The sequence below is a fragment of the Manduca sexta genome, chromosome 27, assembly GCF_014839805.1.
Source record: "Manduca sexta isolate Smith_Timp_Sample1 chromosome 27, JHU_Msex_v1.0, whole genome shotgun sequence".
In the NCBI taxonomy this organism is placed as follows: Eukaryota; Metazoa; Arthropoda; class Insecta; order Lepidoptera; family Sphingidae; genus Manduca; species Manduca sexta.
In genome coordinates, this window is record NC_051141.1 from 3,183,915 (window position 1) to 3,208,991 (window position 25,077).

Consider the following 25,077-nt stretch of genomic DNA (forward strand, 5'->3'; position numbering starts at 1 on the left):
CATGTATTTGTAATGGAAATAAAATTACGTTCGGAAACTACAAACAATATTTTTTAAAACAAAATTTTTCTATTTATATCAGTCCCAAGCTTAGGTTTCAGTGGCGCCATCTACATACAAAATATTCATGATTTTCACCATTCAATTCATTAACATTAGAATAAAAGGCCGGCTTGTTCCATACCCTAAGTATATTTAACAGTCTTACGCCTGGCATACTACCGGACTTATTAACTCTAAAAAACATGGCTAAAGCCGCAGTTAGGGTTACCACACGTCCAAATTAGCATGGGCATCGCGTTTACACACAATTCCTTCGTCTTATAATATTCAAACATACAGAATGTAAGTACTAAAGTACGTGTAATGAGACCTTACGAAAATGTTAAGTCTCTCTGTTATTTATCATTGTATTTTATCTTATATTTTTATGTATTCCATATGGACTATTATGTGCTAAAATACATACTTTATAAAAAAAAACCTTTCATAAACCAATACAATCCTATCTAAAATATAGCAATATAAAATTGCCCATCACGCTTGGCAACCCTACATTAAACTAGTTTAATCCAGATAAACTATTATTTAAATAAATTGAAGACTAACACAGCACTTGAATGATAAGTCGACTACCGTTTGTTACTAAATTACATAGTTTGAACAAGTACGAAAGTTCAAAATTATCTGGGGTTGGCAACCTCAGCAATCAGTAGGGCTGTATGCATTTCGGGTAATGGATGAGTGATACGGGCGCGTTCGATGTCACCGAACATTTGATGCGCAACATTCGACTAAAATTCTGCAACATGGTACACATGTTCGCAACGTTTCCATACCTTTCGATTGGTATTAAACATAAAAACGAACGTAAATTTAAAGTGTGTTAATACACCCTGGTACCATATCAAATGCAATAAACAATTTATGAATATTTGATTACAGTTATAATGCTATGATTGCTTCTAATTGCTGTGGCCAGTTATATCGAAAAAAAATAATTATAAACAGTATCAAAATTACCGTTCATCACCGTTAAGTACGCGACTTTGAAACTTGTATTCTGCACTAAAGTTTGTAAATAATATCTAACAGAATTGTATGTTAATTGTAAAAATCACAAATTTATTTACATCGTGTCGTATAAAGCTTTAGTCACACCCGTGCAGTGATCGCGACGTGACTATACGTTCTCAGCAAAAATATTGGTGCATGTATTTAAAATGAACGTCATAATACGTCCAACAATGGAGCTCCGATGCCGGGCCACACTAAAGTTAATGTTAATACTTATTATCAAATTAAATGAGGAATGCAAATATCGTAATAAAACGAAATCAAATCATTAATGCCACGTCAAATATTAAATAATATGTCTAATCTAATCAAATATCTAAATATGTCAAATCAATTATCAGGTGCTCATCCATTGATACGATAATTTCAATGTCATTAGTCGTTAGTGTGACACCAGCATGAAAATACAGTCCCGCCACCAACGACGCTGCTCAGATGTGCTAAGCTTCAAACAACTTCCGCACTGTACAACTGTCACTTGATTGAAATATAGCACTTGATGCTACGAAGTCTTGAGTATCCTTGGACCACATCATCATCATCGGAACTAATCATCACTATCATTTACTTTGGCCCCGTAAATACTTTTTAAATTTTTTATGTCGCCGACGACACCGTCAGCCGTGGTTTTTGGTCCTGCAAAACTTTGCCTTGTGCTAGGTGGCGAGTGCCATCAGACGTCGCCTGCGGATCTTACGCGCGAACCTCTTCCATAAGGCGGTAGTGCAGTACACCACTACTACAATGAGAAGTAGCGTGATGGCGCGGCTGGTGAGCGTCGGCGCAGAGTGCTCCGGCCCTGGATGCGACCTCGCGGGCGCCGCCCCTGCACCCCGCCATGCCCTCGGCGCCGGCTCTGTTCCTTCTAAATCTGGCGCACCTGGAACAATTTGTTGTTAATAGTTTTAATGGATACCGTTTTTACTATATAATAAAATTAAAAAAAAAGCAATTCTGTAAAAAAGTTAGTAAACCAGTCGTAAAATATTAATTTGTTAAAAGAACACAAATAATATCTATAAAAAATAAAGATAAAAAAAACGATTAAGACTTTCCAATATTGATGTTAGAATGATACGCAAAATAAACCATATTTACCTATGCTCTTAGGGTCGGTGGGCTGGTGCCGTGGCGCGAGGGTCCGGGCGGCTGGCGCGGCGTGCACCGGGTGGGGGGTCAGGGGCACCGGCCTTACGCACTCGGGCACGGGCCTGGGCCCGCTGCCGTCCGGCGACAGCACGCGTGAATATACGTGCAAGCGACCACCTTCCGACCGCTGAGGTAGCTCTATAAATTATATTGATGCGTAAATGCCTATACAGACACTTCTGCAGTAACCAAGCGCGGTTTTGTTCCTATCGGATCGATAATTGTCAATGTTTTAGATGAGATTTAACATCTAAGGTCCCACAGTGAGAAGTCGAATGCTGTCAAGTACCGAATTCCTCTGATAACCCTTATTACTTCACGATCACGTATTGAGTTATCTGATCAACACAAAATAACAAAAAATGTCAACTGTTTTAAGCGTACCTGACGGTATAATGTGCACATCCCTGACGCGGTTTTGGAGTGGCGCGGCGGCCTCCTTCAGAGCGGGGGGCAAGTGTCCCACCAGCGCGTACTGCAGTGCGGCCAGTAGCAGCCAGTGGCAGTTGCGAGCCGCCCCTCCTTCCAGGCAGGAGGAGTCGCCGTATACAACTAGCCGACCCGCCTGGTGATGGAAAATTAAATAATTTAACTACAGTTTCTTGTTAGCTATAGAGAGCAGGACAAACTGCTGTATGGCCTTTACAAATAGTATACAACAAAAAATAACCGCCGATTTTGAAAAAGGGTAGCTACCTTCGGAACGACTGTGAAAATGGGCCAACCAGTAAATCTTCATTGACAGGCATACTTAGTCTTACATTGATTGATTTACTTTTAATTGATCTATAATATTTTTGTTTTTATTACACACGAAATTGTTCGGGTACACACTGTATATAAAATTGCTTGAAAATTAAAATTATTATTGATTGAGATTTTTATCATCCGTGAGGTGATAGTATTTATACAATTCAATCTAGACAACCGGGTACCTTGGGCAGTTTGTCCATAGTGTCGTTGGTGTAGTCCCTGGTTTCGCCGTCTGTTTGCAGGAGGCCCAGAATGGGGACGTCTACAGTCGGGCCTCCACCCGACACACTGCCGGCGCCGTTTGGCTTCTCTGACGACATTATCTGAAAAAACAAAGTTTAAGGGTTTGTATCACAACTTCTGAGCAATAGCTATTTGCCACATAAATGTATAATACGGCCAAATATTTCATCCCAAATAAAAGAAATGACTATCTACATATGGTAACTATCAGAAAAAAATTAATTAAAACTTGTGAAACTGGGCATTAATCTTCTAAACATATTATAGTCCTAATGGAGTCCTAAGACGAGACGTAACAAAAATGACCAAATTTATTACACCAACATTTGAAAACGTTCAGCTTGTCAATGAGTGAAAATATATAAAACTGGCCTAAGATGGTCGGATCATGAAAATAATTATTTACAACAGTTAGGTATGAAAGTATTATAATAATTTATAGTATATTGACTATGGGTGTAATGCAGACTTTAATTATCTTTAAATGGAAGTGCAATTCATTATAATTTATGATACACTAAGTAATATACTTTTGGAAGTGAGTTTATTTCTTTAAGGCTGTAATGCAGCAAAAAATTGAGAATATGATTATTTGCATCGAGTTAGCTTATGCTTCGGAAAGCAAAAGCTATTTATCAATCTGAATTACTCACGTTTCCTATGTGACTTTAACAAATACATTCAGATATAATAATAAAAATATCACGTATGATATACTATCCCACTGCTGAGATCGGACCTCCTCTATTACCTCTCAGGGTTTAGGCCTTAGTCCACCACGCTGACCTAGTGCGGATTGGTAGACTTCACGCACCCTCAAAATTCCTATTTAGAATTTTCTCAGGTATGTTGGTTTCCTCACGTCTCCGTTCACCGTTACAACGCACGATGACTGTTTAACATTACACACGTAACTTCGAAAAATGAGAGCTTTATGCCTTGAGTTATGAACCTGCGGTCATTCGTGTCGGCCTACCGTGGCATTCCTAACAGAACTATCATGCACTCCGATAGTTAATGACAATAGCGTTTCGCTCTCATTCGCTTTGCAAAAATGTAATATCAGTTTTAGACTGATTTAAAGAAATATAGTAGTAGAGAAGGCCCCCGTGCCCAGCAGTGGGACAGTATATAATACAGGACTGATATTATTAAAGATAGCACAAGCCCAGAATCCTCACCTGCTGCCCCTGATCACTCAGTGAGGCCGTGATCAGCACTCCGTGTTCAGGAAAGCTGTGTATGTGCGTGCCGCTCGCGTAGTACATCGGGTGACCGCCCAGCTTGAAGGAGCCTTCGAACACGCGGTCACCTAGCGCCACCTATCGACCAATTGAATGAATGATAACATTTTACAAGACATACAGAAAAATTAACTGTGATTTTTTATAAAATACCTACAATAGGTCATCTTATCGCTAAAAAGCGTTACAGACAACCTGCACTGATATTGAGCGACGAACTATAAAGAGCTAAAGATTTGAATCATCATTTTATGCCGGCATAAATGTTTTTTTTTTTCATTAACATAAAATATGCATTGACCAATACATTTTATATTGTATAGAAAGATAAAAAAAACGACTGTACGGCCAACATCTGTCTCTTTTCATCTATTTTTTGTACATGTGTAGTGGAGACATTCATGATAACCAAGAGAGCCAAAGAATCATTATATTATCCGCGCACACTTTTATCACAAATCGAAACACTCAATCTATTCTCCGTGTCTACGCGTATATAATATAATTATGTTATAAATCGTGACCGACATACAATACACTAGGACATACTTTATATCTTCACAAGTATTAAAGTGTCATCCAGTTTACATGTTAATTACCTGATACATGCTGAGTAGATCATTCAGGGCGGGCACGTTAGCACCACCCGTTTCGGGTATCCACCTAGATTGGAAATGTTATTAATATAAGTTTACCTTTGTCAGATTCACTAACCACGCAGTCTATAATTGCCAATAAAAATGGGCCAACATTAATCAGATAACATTATATAGCGATTAAAAAATTATTATAGTCAACATATTATATTTGGGGGCATTCTATTGACCAATAAATCCTAGCTCATCTCATCTCAATATACAGCGTGATTCAAAATGCACAACATACCATTGACGAGTATTCTCGTCGTAGAACTTAACGTATCTGAGCAGCGACGCGTTGTACCAGTCGGCGAACACTATGAGCGACAGTCCCGCGTCAACGGACTTCTTCAGCGTCGCCATTTCTTCGGGAAAGTACTCGTCTTCGGGATCAACTAGGAGTAGAGCACCGTAGAGAGATGTGTTGATGCATGTTAGTGGTGAACCTGTGGGAAAAGATAGTTAAATACTGGAAATAAATCATTTCTATACATTATTTGCGCAGTAACGCTTTGCCATAGTGTATATTTTTTTTTCTCGAGACAAATACTTTAGTCAGGCCTTGTAATAACTTAATATTGATAAATGAAATGAGTTTTATTTTAGCACAGATCAAGTTTATAAACATATGTCTCCTTAGAATGGCTGAAAAAAACCCGACTGGCAAGTCGATTTGATTTAATTTTAATGTTTTCATTGATCGAGAGACTACGTATTAGCCTCTCAACCAAAACCAAAAAAAGTACTTTTTTGCTACATTTTGGGCACACAGAATAATTTTATAATTATTTCTGTATAAAAAAAAACCGCCGAATAGAGCAACAAACCCATGACTTCGAGGTAGAATCCGTGTTCTCTCAAACGGCGGTACATGTCCCTGAAGTTTGTGTGCACGTGGTCCGCGTGCCAGTCGAGCGGGTCGTGTTTGGCGCGCAGGTCGTCCCGCGGGAAGTAACCGCCCGGGTATCGCAGGCTGTGGAACTGGTCCCACAGGAGCCGCCGGGAACGCACCGGGACAGGGATCACGCGGGCCCTGCGCCGGAGGGTGATGGGTTCAAATTATATCAGATGTATAATGATAACATTTTTTTTTATTATTCATCTCTTCGTAACTATTGATGTATAAATCGGCCTAATTTGGTTTAAATCGAAGGCCTATTTTTCTTGAATATGGAAATATTTACTTTGATGTGTTACTGAAACATACAAATATACCTAATCATGCTGAGATTCGTTGCTCGCTTTCATAATGTTTAGACAAGAGTCGTAGTGGCGTATGTGCGGGATAGTATTCTATAGCTTTACAGGGACCATAAACAAAACGTATTTCCACAATCGTTAACGCTATGCCAAATGTATCTACATGAAATATTTTATCGATAGGCCGCTAGGATATACCATTGATATATATTAATCGTAGTGACCCAGCTTATTATGTACGTGTGTGTTCCTTATATAAAACCATGTATATTGTAATATTAATATAGTAATAAATATCTTTGATTACGACTTATCCCAAGCTCTTAACCTTATACATGTGGCGGTACAATTAGTATACATACCGCCATCTCGTCAACATCAGCGGAACTTCGAGAAGACCTATGTGGTATTGACACAACTATAGTGATTTATCACATAGCAATAACGCAAGATGGCGACAGACGATCCTGGATTACACTTGCACAATTTGAGTGACGCATTGTATATATAGCATCTCCGAATAGGAACTGTCGGAGGGGCCGCGGCCGGTCAGGCGTAACATCTGCCTGACTGGGAATCTTCCCCTTCCATAGAGGAACGCAACCATCTGTTCCTCTACAGTGGCGTTAACCTTTACGCCGCTAAACTAAGATGTTTTGATTACATACATACGTTGTCCGAGCTCAATACTGGCAAGACGAAAGTAAGGTAATTGCCCGACTTAACGGCCAATGAGCGTGAGGCACTGTTGTTACGTAACTGTCGATGTATATATATATATATCCTTTTCTAACCAATGTATGCTGCATCTTTTTATTCCTTCTTCGAGCCAATTTGTAATTATATGTACAGGTACATGAATATAGCAAATAGTGCGCCGTTTTTATGTGCCATTTTGTTAGTGTATGACGCGTCTATTTGTAAAACGTCATTGCCGCCAAATACATTTTTTTGGTAAATATGAATGGGATATCCGTAGGATAGGATAGGAGTCGTAGGACTCCTGTGTAACATTACCTTATTGGGAGTGTAAGAGTGGCATTCTTCAGTATCCTGTCCCCATTATCGCCGTAACTCTCGACCGTCATGTTGACATGGCCCTGGAACAATATGTTTGTATCACCATCTAATGGCATACATCATTTATTTACTTTCAAGTGTGGCATGGTAATAGTGTATTTTTAATGGAACCGTTCTCTTAAATATCTGGATCTATTAAGCATTTTAGATAGTGACAAAAATCCAAATATGACTAATATAGATATGGATTTTGTTTTCTTGTATGTGTAATAGCATGAAACGACTTAGCTAGGGAAAAGTGTGTGGACAAGGCCCTTCTATTCAATACTCTATGCAGCAGTGGTGAAGCGTCCACACACCACGATCCCTACCGGCTTCCCTTTTAGGTTCATTTACTTTTGTCTATCCTGTAAAATTGGCCGCGATATGTTAAGTGAAGCATTTTTTTTTGCCACGGGTTACCTTTTGAATAATTTCATCCTTCACCATTGCCATGTAGTGCATTTAATATGTGCCGTAAAATATATCAAACGCACCTCAATAACGCCATCGAAGTCAGCGCCCTCCTCCTTGACAGTGAAGCTGAGCGCCAGCCAGCCGGACCACGGCCACAGTACCTCGCTGTACTCCGCCGAGACCGACAGCAAAACGCCGTGCGGCAAATGGGGGTGCCATGTCACCTCCCTCTGGCGTGGAAATAGCGCAGTTTTAATTATTAACTTAGATAGCCGTACCGAATTATGGACTTATATTCCTGGCACGGCTATACAAGCTATTCTCATACATGCCGGATAGTCGATAATGACGGTAACACCCACCACTCGTCCGGACACGCCGAGCCCGTTGATGACGGTGACGTTCGCGATGGTGGGCTGCGCGCTGTGGTACAGCGGCTGCGTGCAGTACGGCCACATGTACTGACACTCGGTCAGGTCGATGTACGACGGACTGAGGCTCGCTTGCGGCTCGTATTGCCGCAGAAACTGTAAATATTTTATTAAAATAAAATAAAAAAAAATAAAATACTTTATTTATCACGTAGGCGAACAAAGTTGCACTTATGATACATCAAAACAAAGCATAAGAATAATTATTATTATTTCTAAACAACTATTAAAATTACTTATATAACTATGGACATTTTAAATTAGGGATAAAATTTATACTTAAGACAAGGTACAAACCGAAGTAACCAGCTCGGGCTGGCAAGTAGGGGGAAATAGAAGGGTAACGCGTCGCGATCCTCACCGGCGAGGACATGAGCCCTAACCTAGCTAACCTACCAGCCTTTCACTAGCTACCTAAGTGATGACTACCCGAAGAAGAAAGGCAGAAAGAAACTCCGGGCTTTCTTTTTTGTCATCAATTGTTCAGTACTTCTTTTGTATTTTTTTCCAAGTCTTTCTTTTACATAGTCACAATAGTTATATAAGCTAATGCACGCACATCACCGTTAACATGGGATAAGATGAAATCCAATCGATTAAACCTGGAGCGGCATAAAATAAAATTAGCGATAGGAAATAAAAGAGAACATAAATTCATACTTAAATAACGGCGTACAGCGTGCATTCGCCTACATTTACAATCACAGTTTTCAATCATGAGAAAAGAAAAAAAAAATAATAAAATAGTGATATTAAACAGGCAAACACAACATGATCGGGTGGTCGTCTTTCAAAAATTACATTTCATTAAGATATAGATATAGATATTTCCTAGTATGATATCGATATATTTTGTATCCGCTTGGATAGCGCCCTTTACACAAGGCATTAAAACCCGTCGTAGTGGCTCGCGTAAATGTCGCATTTGGGATCAGATCGTGTATATCCGGTTCAAACAACCCGGTATAATTGTATCGACTGGCGTGGTATAATTAAGGCTCGTCGGTCGAAACTCTACGTGGACCCCACGCCACTTACCATAAGATGCACTTTGTCGTGCATAAATATCATAATGAAACCTAATGCTAAGTTTACACTTGCAATATATTACACGAGAACTTCCATATGCGTCCACACTAGCGGCAATATTTCAATGATTCTAACCAATGCACATCCCCGCAAGTTGTGCAAGCTGTAAAAATTTCAGCATCCAGCTTCCCGTGATTGTTTACACGTCAAAACTTGCTTTGAGAAGTCGATGTGTGCAGGCTTTTTTTCTAATCTAATAATTCTTAAGCGGCCTTAACCTCTTCATATGTGAATGTTAAGTTCTATGGTACGTGAAGTGTATGTTGTTGACTATGTTGGATTTCTTTCGGTGTTTAAAACTTTTCTTCAATGTCAGATGTACCAGCATCGATTTATCTCAAAACGATTGATATCGATATTATTAATTATCATATCGATTCATCGAGATACAATATTACAGTGAATATGATAATAAGTATAATAATAGGATAGCTAATAAAAGCGATTGTTTAAAAAGCGGCCATAGCCTAGTTGAGTGTAGAACGGATTGCAGAGATGAATGTCTGCAGGTTCCAATCCCAAGGGCACACTCCTCTAACATTTCTTAAATGTCTGGATTCTTTGTGAATTATCAAACCTGCAACCTGGTAAACCTGCATACCTTAGAAATTCTTTATCGGATTTTTGAGGGTGTGTGAAGTCTGCCAATCCGCACTAGGCCAGCGTGGTGGACTAAGGCCTAAACCCTCTCAGTAGTTAAGGAACCCCGTGCTGAGCAGTCCGACAGTATATATTACAGGGCTGACATTATAGGTTAGCTACAGTTTTGTATAGCATTTTTGTCACGCATACCCATGACGCTGTCACCGATTTGATTCTAGATACGCCTTGACATTTAATACTTATGACTGAAAAGCGACTGCCAATGCGTTGCATTCAATTGTTAATAGAGTTCAATTGAAGTTGATAGACAAGCGATGTTCATATTATATTATATTGTGGTAAGGATCAATTGATGGGCAGTACGCTTTAATATCGCTTTATAAGTGGGCGATGTCCTGATTTAAGGATATGCATAGATTGAGAACAAGGAAGACGATAGAATGTTATTAATTTAAAGCATCTTTTAGCTATAGTAATTGTTCGTTAGCGAGTACTAGACGAATAATTCGAATAATTTACGCGATAAGCAAATTAACTGCGCAATAAATTTGTCTCCGTTTTGCTGGGGAAGTGTAAAAAAAATTATTTCAAACTCCTACTTTATTTGGATTTAGATTAACTCCATTGTGGGATATAGATCACTTACTGTTGTATGTAATCAATAAAGTTGAGTAAAAGGTGTTTTACTGACACGTGCGTTTATTTCGAAGTGGGGTGACTATGCAAAAAAAAAACTACATAACACATAAAAATAACACACAAAAAACAATAGAACAATAAACATACCATAATGGCAAACGTATCGCCTTCTGGAAAAGCCTGTATACATTAGGTTTCAAACAGGTCGGCATAAAACTGTCGACTGGGTGATCATATCTCATCAGTCTATACTCTATCATAGCCCTATTCCACTGACCATCAATCAATTACAGATCATTACCTCACCTGATAAGCACTAATAAGGTCGAGTTTCCCGTGTCCCTGTTCAAACATGTTCGGGCCGGAGAGTCGCACGGCGGTCATGCACAGCGCCTGCTTGACGGAGGCGGGGGTCAGGTGATGCCGCGGCACGCCACTAGCCAGGAGCGCGATCGCACCGGCCACCACTGGCGACGCTACTGACGTTCCTGCATCGGAATTGGGAAACCATGTACATTAAGTACTCGTGCAGCGGCCTGAAGCGCTGATACGGGAATTTCAAACACAAAAACGCCATAGCGTTACTTATCAATAACTAGTCAACTATCTTAAACTGTGTGTAATGGGGAAGAAACACTGTTTAGATTGATCAGTAAATATTGATTACTAAGATCGATCTTGTTAGAATAATTAACGCGTACGCCAAAAGCAGATTCTTACGATTCTCTGGTCGATAGGTAAGTGTTCCAACGCACACAACACATACCACTAAGAGACCTGCATCCGCCATTGACACTGGACCCGCGAACACCGCTGCCGTAGGTCACTATGTCTGGTTTCATACGACCGTAGCCCTTAAAAACACAAAATATTAAAACATCCTGGGTTAAAAGATTAATCCTATATAATCCTATTCATAGACGTTATTTATCTAAGGAAGGAGCATTGCTGTGATAACAAGTCTGTTTCTCAGTGCTGACGGCATGGCAGTCTTCGCAGTGCGTAGACGTAGGGCCGTTGTGATTGGCTAATATTGAGATACAACTTGAATCTAGTTGGCTGTCATATAAACAAAGCTGAACAAACAGCAAGCTGTCAGATAAATAAAGCCGAGAAACAGACTCGTTATCACAGCAATGCTCCGTCCTTAGATAATTAAGGTCTATGAATAAGGGGGTAAATGTTTACCGCACAATAAGTCTTACGTACTTAGGAATGTGTTGTAACTATGATCAACATTCAGTACTACAAAACCAGCGCCCCAAATCGCATACAGCTAAGTTCAGACTAGCGTATTCTCGCAAAAATATACTTATTGGTAAGAACTGTTAAATGCATTTACATTATCGGCAAAATATAAAAAAATTCTAAACATATGCATATTCATAACTTCTGCGAATTTCTTGCTAAACTCCACTTAAAAACTAAACTAAATCCATAATTTATAAATGGCTATAACATGACATCAAGCTACTTACGGCCGTTTTCAATAAACGGTTCCAACATCGATGGAACATATCAACATCAAAGTTACTGGAATATAGAAATCTAACTAAACTAAGTAGGTACTAGACACGTATATTATAAACTATAATAATAAATATTGATATTTATATTTTATAATTTTTTGATCTGTGTCGTATTCTGTAGATATTTTTTAAAATATTGTATAATCATCAGTGAAAACCTCTGTTTATAATACTTTTACGTAGATCTGCATAAGTTGTAAGCACAAATTCCAGACTCCGGTCTGATGCCGAGCAGAAATACCCAAATATCACTTTGCCTAACCAAGGATTCGAACCCAGGACCTCAGAGCGCTGTCGTACCGCGCACGAAGTACAACTAAGCCACCGAGGCAATCTCCGAGACAGGGCCGAGATACCGAAGGTTTTTTTGTAACCGATAATATAGAATCTGTACTTACATGCGGCAGCTCCCACGTGGTCATGCCCCGGGACGAGAACTTGGCGATGCGATCGTCGAACCCTATACCGCCGACGCCGATCACGTCCATCTGATCCGCCGGGTTGTTCAGAGTGCCGTACAGAGGGCCGTCGTTGCCGATAGCCGACACCATTATCACCTGCAAATACTCTTCATTGGTTTATGTTTTACACGGGCAAACAAGCAATGACGTTTTGCAAATAGACGCGTCATACACTAACAAAGTGGGACATAAAAACGGCGCATTATTTGCTATATTCACGTACCTGTACACAAAATTACAAATTGGCTCGAAGAAGGAATAAAAAGATGCAGCACACATTGGTTAGAAAAGGATATATATACATCGACAGTTATGTGACAACGTTAGTGCCTCACGCTCATTGGCCGTTAAGTCGGGCAATTACCTTACTTTCGTCTTGCCAGTATTGAGCTCGGACAACGTATCTATGTAATAAAAACATCTTAACATACAAGTGGGTGTTATCACCTGTTCCTCTAGCACGGATTTACAAGTTATAGTTATGGTTATGACTTCGTTAGGGTAATTTTTTGTATGAAATTTTAAACAGCGCCCCGTGATTTGAGCGTATTTGGAATTGCGCGCGTGTAAACTTCCGATTAGAAAATCATGCAACCATAACAACGGTAGACTTAAAATGTATGAGAATCGGCATGACGAATATGTTCCTTTGATGTATATTATTGTTAATCTATTATCGAGAAATACGGAAACGTCAATTTATTCTTTTACGGTACAGCAAAAAATCCTTCTAAGGGTAATGTAAGCGCAGGAGTTATCGTTTCGTTCTCTATTTAGAATTCCTTACAAAATTTACATTTGCAGCGAAAGTAACTGTAGCGGAACATTTTCATGCTAGGAGTACTGATAATATTCATTTTTATATTATATGTATATAGGTTCTTTTGACCGAGACGCATACTATGTTCTAACTATTATATATATACGTTTGCATTAAATGATGCACCTGTTTTAAATAACATGCTTACGACGAAGCTTATTTAACCGACTTTTAAAAGGAGTGATTTTATTTAATCTGTCTTCTTTAAAAACCTTGCAAGAATTAAGTATAATTAATTTATTTAGTAAAGATTTTTTTAACAGCCGAACATATTAAATAACTAGCTTTTGCCCGCGGCTCTGCCCGCGTTAAAAAGCTTTTCAGCCTAAAGTTTTCCGTTATAAAAGTAGTAGTTTCCCGGGAGCCTATGTTCTTCCCAGGGTCTCAAACTGTCTCCATACAAAATTTCATCTTAATACGTTGGGTAGTTTTTGAGTTTAACACGTTCAGGCAGACAGATGCAGCGGGGGACTTTGTTTTATAATATATTTTTTAGCACTTTTTAAGAACAATCCCGTCATACATTATTGTTGCATAACTTTAACCGTTTACGCAGCGCACGCAACGGAAGCTCTTAAAACTAATAATTTTTCCCCGTTTTTGCAACATGTTTCATTACTGCTCCGCTCCTATTGGGTATAGCGTGATGATATATAGCCTATAGCACTCCAGGAACAAAGGGCTATCCAACGCAAAAAGAATTTTTCAGTTTGGACCGGTAGTTCTTGAGATTAGCGCGTTCAAACAAACAAACAAACTCTTCAGCTTTATATAATAGTATATAGATACAATGGACAAGATTTCTATCTAACATAGATTACAATAGATTTATTTTAATTTGAAATAATCATGAAAATTAATTAATAAAATTATCTGTATTAAAAACTTAATTAAAACAAAGCGTGTGTGAGATAAAATATGTCGATAGTGGAATTACCCAATTCCCGTTACAGTATACCGATTTTGTTATCATAAATAAACTTTTGAACTCTTCCATTGGGTAATGTTGGGAATTCATTTATGTACTGCCAGTACGCCTGCGGTTATCTCAAAGCGGTATCTCGGGAGTCAACGGCAATTTTCATATTTTAATCATTTCTTTTTAATTAAAACAAATAATAGCAATGGTAAAACTAAAAAAAAAAAAATTTTAATGAACAAAAGATTCTTAACCACCTCTTAACGCTAAAACAAGTTTATAAGTAAGACTGAAACAGTATTATTAAAAAAAATTAAACAGGCGATGAACATATGGCTAAAAAGTCTTCTGTTACGAAATTCATGTTTAAGCATTGGTTACACTTAGACATGGTTTAAAACATTACATATATTTAAACACAAGCCGGAGTTTTAACGCATGTTTAATCTTAATACTTTAGTTGAAACAAATTAATTACTATCAGTCTTGAGCAATAATTTAGACGATGCAATTATTCGCCATACTCCGCATCCATTTTTAATTAGTACAAGTTAAAAATGCGGCGATAGCCTAGTTGGTTGTAGAACAGACTGCCGAGACGAATGTCCGAGCTTCAAATCCCAAAGTCACACACCTCTGACTTTTCTAAAAAAAATATGTGTGTATTCTTTGTGAATTATCACTGGCTTTAACGCTGAAGGAAAACATCGTGAGGAAACCTGCATACCTGAGAAATTCTCTATAGGAATTTTCGAAGGTGTGCCGCAATAGGCTAGCGTGGTGGGCTAAGGCCTATTCCCTCCCAGTAGTAGAGGAGGCCCGGGCCCAACATTGGGACAGTATATAATACAGGGCTGATATTATTTATTATTATTCTTATATTTTAAAAAATGACCGATAAACCTCATTACCCGGTCATTGTCGCGTAGATAACGTCTCTGTTTATAACTCAGTTTAACTGAGAGCTTTTCGGTCAAATCTTACTTCTCATTAATGATTTAAGAGATGCGAAAATTTGTAAAAATATTTTTTACAAGCAAAAGCGGAAACAGCTGAATAGATTTCGATGAAATTTGATTTATGTGTAGCCCACGTCCTGAATTAACAATTAGGTTACTTTTTATTGTAAATGTGTCTTTTAAATAATTTAATTTCTTTGTCTTATGTTTCAAATGGATAGCGCTCGCGGTTAAGGGACTTTTTTTTAGCAGGAAAGAATTTTCACGCGGGCTAAGAATAGAGCAGCACTTACCATTTTCAATAAACGATCCTAATCGCTTTTTTCGATCTATTTTAAAAAGGGTCCAATTAGAAAAACGTTGTTTTGGGTTCATTTAATGTTCAAATTCGGAATTGGATTGAAGATTGAGATTGGGGGTCGTATATTGAAAACGGCTGCTTGTCATTTATAAATACATCTATGGACTATTTTTTCTGTACTTAATTCGTTTACCTATGTTCCCAAAATGACATCAATATATTCAATTCATTTTGAACAACTCAGGTGAATTTACGTACAGTCACTCACAATAAATAAATCCAATTTTCTGTCTTTTTGATAATTTTGTACTTTAATGCGAATATAGCGTGTGCGTGAGTGTATTTCTAAAAGGAAATATGATGTTACTACTGCAATGAATTCATTTACAGTAGTAGTAGTAGTGGCATAAGGGCGCGTAAAATTTAAATGACTTTTTATTAATATTTATTTTGTTCGAAACATACACTTTTTTTATTTTAGATCTACGGCTCAAGTAACTTATTGTAGTGTTATTTTCAAGTAGATAAACATGTGGTTACATTTAGTAACGCAATGTCAAAATGAGCCTGTAGATGTTTGTAGGACACAATACCAGACTCAAAGCTGACACGGAATAGAGTACCAAGTTATTTCTGCCGCGCAAAATACCTAATATCGTTATCCGACCCAGTTCGAACCCTAGACTTGAACACGGTCGTGGTACCGCATCACAACTACGCCAACGATGCACTTCGCTCACTTATAACAATGGAACAAACTCTACATCGATCGAAAAGTATTTTTAAACATAAATAACACATAAATTGCATCCTAGCGGAGCCGAAGCGGGCCGCTAGTTTTACATAGAAAATGTTAAACTAACATATTGTATGAGTGATTTTAAGTTTCAACTTTATTAAGCTGTGTTTATGGTTGAATTATAACGAATTGTATACCTTATTAGCGCTGAGCTCCCAGACCTTGTCGACGAACGGATGGTCCATGAAGTCCGGCCCGCCTATGCTCAAGTTCAGCACGTCGATCTTGCGCATTATCGCGTAGTTGAACGCGTCCAAGAACCACGACGTGTATGATACCTGGAAACATAATGTCTTACAGCCTCTTCCGCAGGGGAGTACGCTGTGAGAGAGGTCACAGACTCGATTTGTTATTCAAATATTTATTCACTGCTCTTTTGTACCGAATCGAAACTTTCTAAGTCGATAGGTATGTAGATATATTTATATATTATGTTATTTTTACAATGTTCTTTTTAATGTTCACCATAGATAGCTTCGAATTCGTATTTTAGCGTCCAAATCGAGATCTTCCTGAAGTCCATGCTACTCACACTACACGATCTACTTATTGTAATAAAGATAATTAATAAAATTAATTATGTGAAACGAACTTGTCTCAAAAACTATGCACGATGCGTCACCGACCAGACGGAATAACTAAAAATAGATATTATATCTCGCACGATTATCATATTATATGCCACGATTAGGATCGCATCCGTGCAATAATGATGACATAATTATAAACTGTGGAACGGTTTCAAGCATCACTGTATTTGTATTAAAATTTTACGCTTCATTTAAATTTTGTCATAATCTCTTAATGCTTGTTAACATTCACACACGTTCCTTAAACTGACAAGAGTCTCATGTCGTGGATATGAGAAACTAGTAGAGGTTTAGGACCTACAAAACTTAGGTTCGAATATTCTGCTGAGCTCAAAAGCGGTATCTCAAAAAGATCTAAATCTTGATTTTTATGTCATCAGATACCTTAAAGAAATACCCATCCAATGAACTAACCAAAATAACGGTATCTTGTTTAGAACTTGTTAAAAAAAGCTTAAAAGAGTGTCTCTATCTCAGTTTTACATACAAAACTATAAAAATGTATTGACAAAACACCAATTATCTCGAAATAAGGTTTCCCTGACACACCGCTTTTGTGCTTAACACGGCAGTATTGTAGTATATAAGGAACAGTCGCGATATTCGTGACAATCTTCAACGCAACCAAAAATATTCTAATCGCGTTCCCGTTCTATAAAACCAATAGTAGTCATCACTTAGGTAGCTAGTAAAAGGCTGGTAGGTTAGCTAGGTTAGGGCTCATGTCCTCGCCGGTGAGGATCGCGACGCGTTACCCTTCTATTTCCCCCTACCTGCCAGCCCGAGCTGGTTACTTCGGTTTGTACTTTGTCTTTACTATAAATTTTATCCCTAATTTAAAATGTCCATAGTTATATAAGTAATTTTAATAGTTGTGTAGAAATAATAATTATTATTTTTATGCTTTGTTTTGACGTATTATAAGTGCAACTTTGTTCGCCTACGTGATAAATAAAGTATTTTATTTATTTAAATAAACTCACCTGATTATCAGTAAACACCCTGAATATGTGGAGATCGGCGTCGGGCGCGAACCCGCGACAGTCCGCTTGCGACGCGATCACGCCCGCCACGAACGTGCCGTGCCCGAGCGCGTCGTCGAGCGTATTCTCGCCCGTCCAGTCGGTGCGCTCGCGCACGCGCCCGAAGTGCGGGTGATCGCGCGCGAGACCGGTGTCGAACACCGCCACTTTTACACCCTCGCCTACAATATTGCGAGGATTCTTTTTTTATATACGGGAACAGCACAAAGACTCAAGCTGAGTGGGATTCATATAGTATAATGTCAATTAACGAAAGTTGACTATATCTCGCCAATCGACACAATTTTGCCGGCCCGTTCGAACCGGATATACACACTGAACGCTAACCGCAACACACGTGGGTTCCTACTTCCTATGATGAGTTTTATCACCTTGTGTATGGTAATCGCTATAATTGTGATTAGTTTATGTTATGTGAAATTAAATAACTAAAGTCTCAGCAAAGACTGCGTACTGACAATGACTATTCCTGTAAACCAGGATCGACATCAAGCACTGAAGCTCGGCAAGTCGCTGGAAACGTAGAACGTACTTTCCACCCTCGGCGAAATAAAATACAACATGGATTCTATTATTAATGAGATTTTATAATTATTCCCCCACTTCGTTAAACACATACCTTCCACTAATAATATTAACCAAGACTGCCTACTTCAAACTGTCGACGTGTATTGACGTTCATTCATTACAACCTCACCTGTAACTCCGAGCGACCACAGCACGTCCGCCTTCAACACCGACGTGATCTGACGCGGGACCGTCCGCAGCAACTTCCGGGACGTGTAGCCGTCATTCTGTCACACACACATACTCTACGTAGGCATACAGAACACGTAAAGAGGCGTTATCATTAAGAATGCGCAAATAACAGTGAGCGGCAATAATTTTATTATATGTAATTAAAGTTTATTATTGCGCTGTTTTCGTAACTCACAAATGTATAGCTGAAGTAATTTATTTCTTAATTGAATATGTCGTAATGATAGAAAAGGCTATCAAATTGTGGTAAAATAGAGTAATTAGAACATAGGTAAAGGATAAAATGAAACGAACTTATTTAAACCTGTTATCAGAAAAGCCAACTTACTTGTAGGTAATGGAAATAATTTCTGTTAAGAACGTATACTTAGTATATTTATTTCAAATAGATTAGTAACACTTGAGTCTGTTTTTATATATAAAAGTCTCTATCAAATTTCGTTTCTGTTCACCCCTTACATCTTTATCCCCCAGTTTCGTGTATCGATTTGTCTGAACTGAACTAACGTAACCTAACTCAAAATAAGACTATTTGTGGGAAAGGTATAAAGTGGAAATCTTTAAGCAGTATACATCTTGTATACTTTTGTGGAATATCCTCTGCTTGATCATAAATGAACATATTTGACTCCTTTTGGAGTACGGTTGAAAGCAGTACCATAATATATAATTGTTGACATAGGTCATTTTAACTTTTTTAGCATATAATGTTGTAACAATATTCTGAATACTTACATCTCGTGTTTTTCGGAGGGAGTGTAGGGCTCTGGCCTGGTGGTTGCGCCAGCCCGAGTACAGACAACCGTTAGGACCACAGTCGTCCTGGAAGTGAAACACTACTAGAATATACGTACGAATTCCTCGTGGAATTTTATTTCGCTTTGATTTCAGATTCTGCTGTAAATATGCCCACAACGCACCCCAAGCTGTTTCTATGAGTATTGAAGTTAAAGAGACATGGATAAAAACGGTGCTAAAAGTCACTCACAATACTGTTTACTGTGAAAAATATCTTAAAATATTCTCGAATTAAGTTAATTGTTTTGAAAGTCATTATGTAATCGCTATCGTACACAATACAAGAAATCTATCGTTGTTCGCATATTATAACGTATAAGATCTATTTGTAAAGCAAATTTTCGACATTCAATATGTTGGCGGGTGGGTTGTCGAATACATTTCTGAAAATGTAGAACGACTAAATAGCAACATTCAAATACACCACATTACGATTAGAGGACGGTAATATAAAGAGCACTATAAAATCTGAAAATTAGATTTATCACAATGTAATGATTTCTTATGTTTACGCGAATGTAAGACATTGAAATTAAACTAATTTGCCGGATTCTATCGCGGTTTTTTGTTTTTTATTTTTCTCCCGACGTTTCGAAGAATTTGCAGCCTTCATGGTCCCCCCCGTGACCATGAAGAACCGCGATAGAATCCGGAAAATTAGTTTAATTTCAATTATCACAATGTGTTACATTCGTGTAAAAATAAAAAAATCATTATAAGATTCTTACGGCACCGTATAGGATTGAAATTTACAAAATAAAGATATGTAAAGTCTGCCAATCCGCACTAGGCTAGCACTAAGGCCTTATCCCTCTCGGTAGTAGAGTATGCCTGTGCCCGGTTGTAGGACAGTATATAATACAGATATTTTTATATTATTTTTACGATTGAAACTGTGCCAAGGGATCATATTAATATGACAAGAAAATTGAGCAACTGTATGGGAACTAGCATGCTCTATTGTCACTGCAGTATTTGCAACAGTTCCAAGTCTTATGTAAACATGCCATTATGACGCATCATGGGAATGGAATTACTTAATACTTGATACGCATTAACGGAATAAATGCAAAAGAAAGTGGTTTGTTTTGGAAATTAACTTTTGCTCTTTGAACTGACTCTATGACTTACTGCGGTTAAGTCTAAAAATTCTTTAAAAACGTATACTAATTTAAATAGATAAGATAACGAAACATTTCTACTATTTGAAAACCGCGATTCTTCACATCTTATCCACTGTTAACGACGCTGTCGGAAAAACTAGAAGTAAATAGGCAAAGGATTACTTTACGATTTCAAACTCTGTCGCATTATTTTACTGTCATAATGTGCCCGCTCTTAGTCTCCATTTTTTGAAAACAAAAAATCCTAATAAAGTTGAGTAATGGCCGATTTCAACATACGATCCTATTTCAGAAGCTACAGAATGCATTATATGAGCTGCAAAATAAAACAAAAAAGTATCTAAAATCGGTCGTACACACAGAGACACAGATAGATAGCTAAAACTCATAACACCCCTTTTGCCGACGATGGTAAAAACATAATGTTTGACATGCAAATACTTTATTTCGACTGGTTTATTCTTATCATTGATCCGGAGTAACGGACCGGGATCGTTGCAATCGGCCGAATGCAATTTCAAAGAATATCTTACCTCTCGCACGTATTTGATGGTGCGCATGACTTGCCTCTGCGCAGTGACGCGCCGTATAGCCGGGTGGTCCCGCAGCGCGTCCAGAGCCCTCCTGCCCTCCTCGCCTATCATCACTACGTCGAAGTCACTGGGGTATTCATTGGCCGGATTGTTACGCTGCAGTATCGTCCAATTCGACACCTATTAATGAATGTAACTTAAAAAAAATCGCTACACATAATGTTACAAGACGCAAATAAAATCGCTTGTGCAAACAATATTTAATAATATCTTTATGTAGTAAGTAACTTTCGCATAGAGCGCATATTCAATGTAACAATGTAATAAATAAACACGTTTATATTGACCCAGATAAAGAATAAAAGAACGGCCTCGGAACAAAGCCGTAAAAAAATTCGCAAAATTATGTATTTCTGAAATCTAAAGGATGTTGATATAGGTGTAAAATAATGAAATAGCTGCAAAGTACAAATATTTTAATAAATTGCACATATGCATTAATTAATACATATAATAATCACGTAGATTTTCCGTGTCTGTACATTGAACATATTCGGAAACAAACGGGTAACGCGAAGAATGTAATAATATAGCATAATCGTAAAAAAATCGTATTGTCCGTTTGCTTTTATTTGCTGGAGTATCACCATAACCCCTCACTCACTTAAAAATATTAAGCTTTATTCTATGTATGTAACATATAGAGTAAGTCGGAACAGATGAAGACATAGGAAACAAGGCCACACGCATCGCACTTATTGTTTTATGGGAAAGGGTAAGTGATAGGCTGACAGATCTCAAGTCAACACAGACGTCGCTGTGGGCACAGCTAGTATAAAATACATCAGATAATACATAAGCTTGCCACTTGTGTAAATAAAACAGTCCAATATAAATATAAATACATATTTTTCATAGATATTAAAATTGTGGTGTAATAGGGAATCTGTGTATTATAAACTTTAAAGAAGAAGGCAGCCATTCAGATTTTTTAATATGAGCAGTTTCCTTAAAGTGGTGGTCTGGCTTAGTGCATGTTTCAAAACTATATAGTATTGGAATTAACACTCATAGGCTAGGGCTTACAAAAAATCAAAAAGGAATAAGACAAGTCATATTTATGTTTCAGTCCATTTAAACTCAATTGTTGTCAATTCAACAAGACACCTCACTAAATCATTGTTGCGCTCAATAGGCCAACAATTGCATATCAACCTCATTTCAAATGTGTGTTATGTTGTCTTTTAATGTGTGTATATATATGATAAACACTAATGGAATTTTATAATAGAAAATGGTTCAAATTTATAATAGACTTTAATATCTAGACCGATCTTAGATAATGGCCAATCAGAATAAAGTTTAATCACAACCCTCATATAATACTTATTTTAATTAGTTTATTTTCAGAATTGATCTGAATATACAAATAATTTTTTGATTCCTAATTTTAGACAACAATTTAACCTTTAGTCCTCTTTCTCATGGTTCATATTAGTATAATAGCATCAACGGCAATTGTTATTGGATTGATGAGGTGCGGTGTGTGTAATTGAAAGATTTTAGTTAAGGTGATATCTCAAGGTCCATTTTCATACATTTTGTTTCACCTTTAATCTGGGTAACTAAACAAGTATTGGCAAGAATTTAAATTCACGTCTAGTTAGTGATTAGTTCTCGCAGTTGAAAGAAAAACGTAAAAATAATTAATAATAAAATAATTAATATTTCGGCCTTTAAAATTTAATATGACGAAATTTTAAAGGCAGACATATCCATGATTATTAATTATTTTTACGTTTTTCTTTCAACTGCGAGAACTAATCACTAACTAGACGTGAATTTAAATTCTTTACTTGCCAATACTTGTTTAGTTACCCAGATTAAAGGTGAAACAAAATGTATGAAAATGGACCTTGAGGTATCGCCTTAAGTCATTGTCAGTATTGGATGGGAGTTTTTGTTAACGAGATCGAAAATATAAAAGGCATACAGGAAAGGTAGGTAGGTTATTGAGAAAATACAAGGTGAGAAATCTAGCTTAAATCAAGATGGTAATAAAAATCCAAGACTAGAGAACTCGATAATTCACGTCCACAGTTTATTTACATCGAGGAATACAAAAGGCAATGCATACAATCAAGCCAAAAGAATGTTCTTTTATGAACTTGAAAAACATTGGTTTTGAATCTTAGAATCCAATGTACTTTAGCATATTTTTAATAAAATATACATATATGTTTTACACTAACTTACATACCATATCTTCCTGCTTCAGAAGATGCATTTTCAAATACAATTATACAAAATTTCTACTATTACAAAATTTTTAACACTAATAACTTGATTCAAATTCTTTAACTTACTACATTTCATAAAAAGTTTTATGACTTCAGCAAATTAATTTTACTGTTATATACTGTGTTTTAGTGTTACTTACAATTGAAAGTCACGCACAACGGCCCAACCTACTACAGGCTAAGTGCGGAAAAAGGAGCCCCTCAACATAAACCATACAAACTATTGAAAGTGATGTATAAAGATACACTTAACTGTCTTTTTGAGATTACCTCGATGGTGTAATTAGGCTCACCCCTATCAATGGACAGAACAACCTTGATAAAATCTGGGTTCAGTTTGTGACATTTCTGCCTACCCCTTCGGGGTTAAGGCTTTATTAAATAAATGTGTATTTGTTTGTTATTATAACCAACTTCTATTTATAAACACGGATTTAAAAGCCTTCCCAGAGACCATAGCTGTGTGTGCAGTTCCTTTTTTAACTAAACATTCCATAAAAAGGTAAGAATGAGTGTTTGAAAAGGTAAATTCTACACTCAACTGTTGAGAAGAATCATAAACACAGTATTTTTGTAGAGTATTAATACTAAAAATAGATGTGAAAGTCATGATGTTGAAGTGGAAATTATCCCTTTTATGTATTGATAAAATCATTTCATGGCATTTAATTATGTGTTAACAAATGTTATTGCATTTTTGTCCATTTGTTATTATTACTTAAGACATGTGTAAATTTCGAACTGGAACCTCTTATAAATTCTTGAATTCATTCAAGTAGTTTAAAACAATTGAACTTAATGTTTACATAATCCATAGAATGCCAACAAATCCCCAATAAAATATTTAAAGATTTATTTTACTTAATGAAAAGTGATAATTGACAACATTCAGATATAAATATATCACAAAAATAATAGTTTTTGTTAAGTATAATAAGCTGACTTAGTCATTTTTGATGATATTATACATATTTTTTCTAACATGTTGCATATTATATTTTATTATGAGTACTCACCCCAGCATTTCTTAATGCAGCGCTCACGTAATTCTCTCTAGTTGTTCTTGGAAAATAGCCTTTGTATGTAATTATGTGTTCACTGTTCACAACATCCGAGGTAAACTCGTAATGCACGTTTTCCGAAGTGGTGGAGTTGCACAAATCTGAAGCTTTCGATGCATCACCATCATTTGGCGGCGTTGACACCGTATATCGATGCAGCAAAAGAAAAAAAAAAATATGGGTTAGCCCCATGTTTACGTGAATTGTCGCTCCTTTTACATCGTATCCATGTAAAATCATAATTCTTTAGCAGAATTTAAGGCGCATAGTTCACACGCTATCCAATTTACAGCCATTCTATTCAAATACTTATACCAATTTTTTTATTGATGATAAACTTAAATTACAGCTAGGTATATTACGATTTACAGCGTAGTACGTACGTTCCCAACGTCAACGTTAAAAAATAAATGAACGTTTGACGCAAGTTTGACATACTGTTGACACTATTGACAGTTCCATAGGGTTGATACTTAGAGTTAGTACCTAGTTTGATATTAGGAGTGAGCGTACAACGTATAGAACTTTATAGTACCAGT

At 37.2% G+C, this 25,077-nt stretch overlaps 1 protein-coding gene across 1 annotated transcript; it reads right to left on the minus strand.

Annotated features, from left to right (window-relative positions):
- Positions 1 to 1,674: 1,674 nt before the first annotated feature.
- On the minus strand, positions 1,675 to 24,950 carry LOC115448534 (membrane-bound transcription factor site-1 protease). The gene is made up of 20 exons (XM_037443761.1): positions 24,494 to 24,950; positions 21,178 to 21,357; positions 19,458 to 19,544; positions 18,661 to 18,757; positions 17,904 to 18,124; positions 16,468 to 16,608; positions 12,470 to 12,628; positions 11,309 to 11,396; positions 10,849 to 11,030; positions 8,143 to 8,307; positions 7,861 to 8,010; positions 7,322 to 7,404; positions 5,932 to 6,137; positions 5,352 to 5,550; positions 5,066 to 5,129; positions 4,404 to 4,544; positions 3,162 to 3,302; positions 2,611 to 2,791; positions 2,176 to 2,364; positions 1,675 to 1,957 (listed from the first exon to the last, which is right to left on the minus strand). Exons 1-20 carry the CDS (start codon positions 24,776 to 24,778, stop codon positions 1,734 to 1,736), a joined length of 3,183 nt encoding a protein of 1,060 aa, XP_037299658.1. The 5' UTR covers positions 24,779 to 24,950; the 3' UTR covers positions 1,675 to 1,733.
- Positions 24,951 to 25,077: the final 127 nt, after the last annotated feature.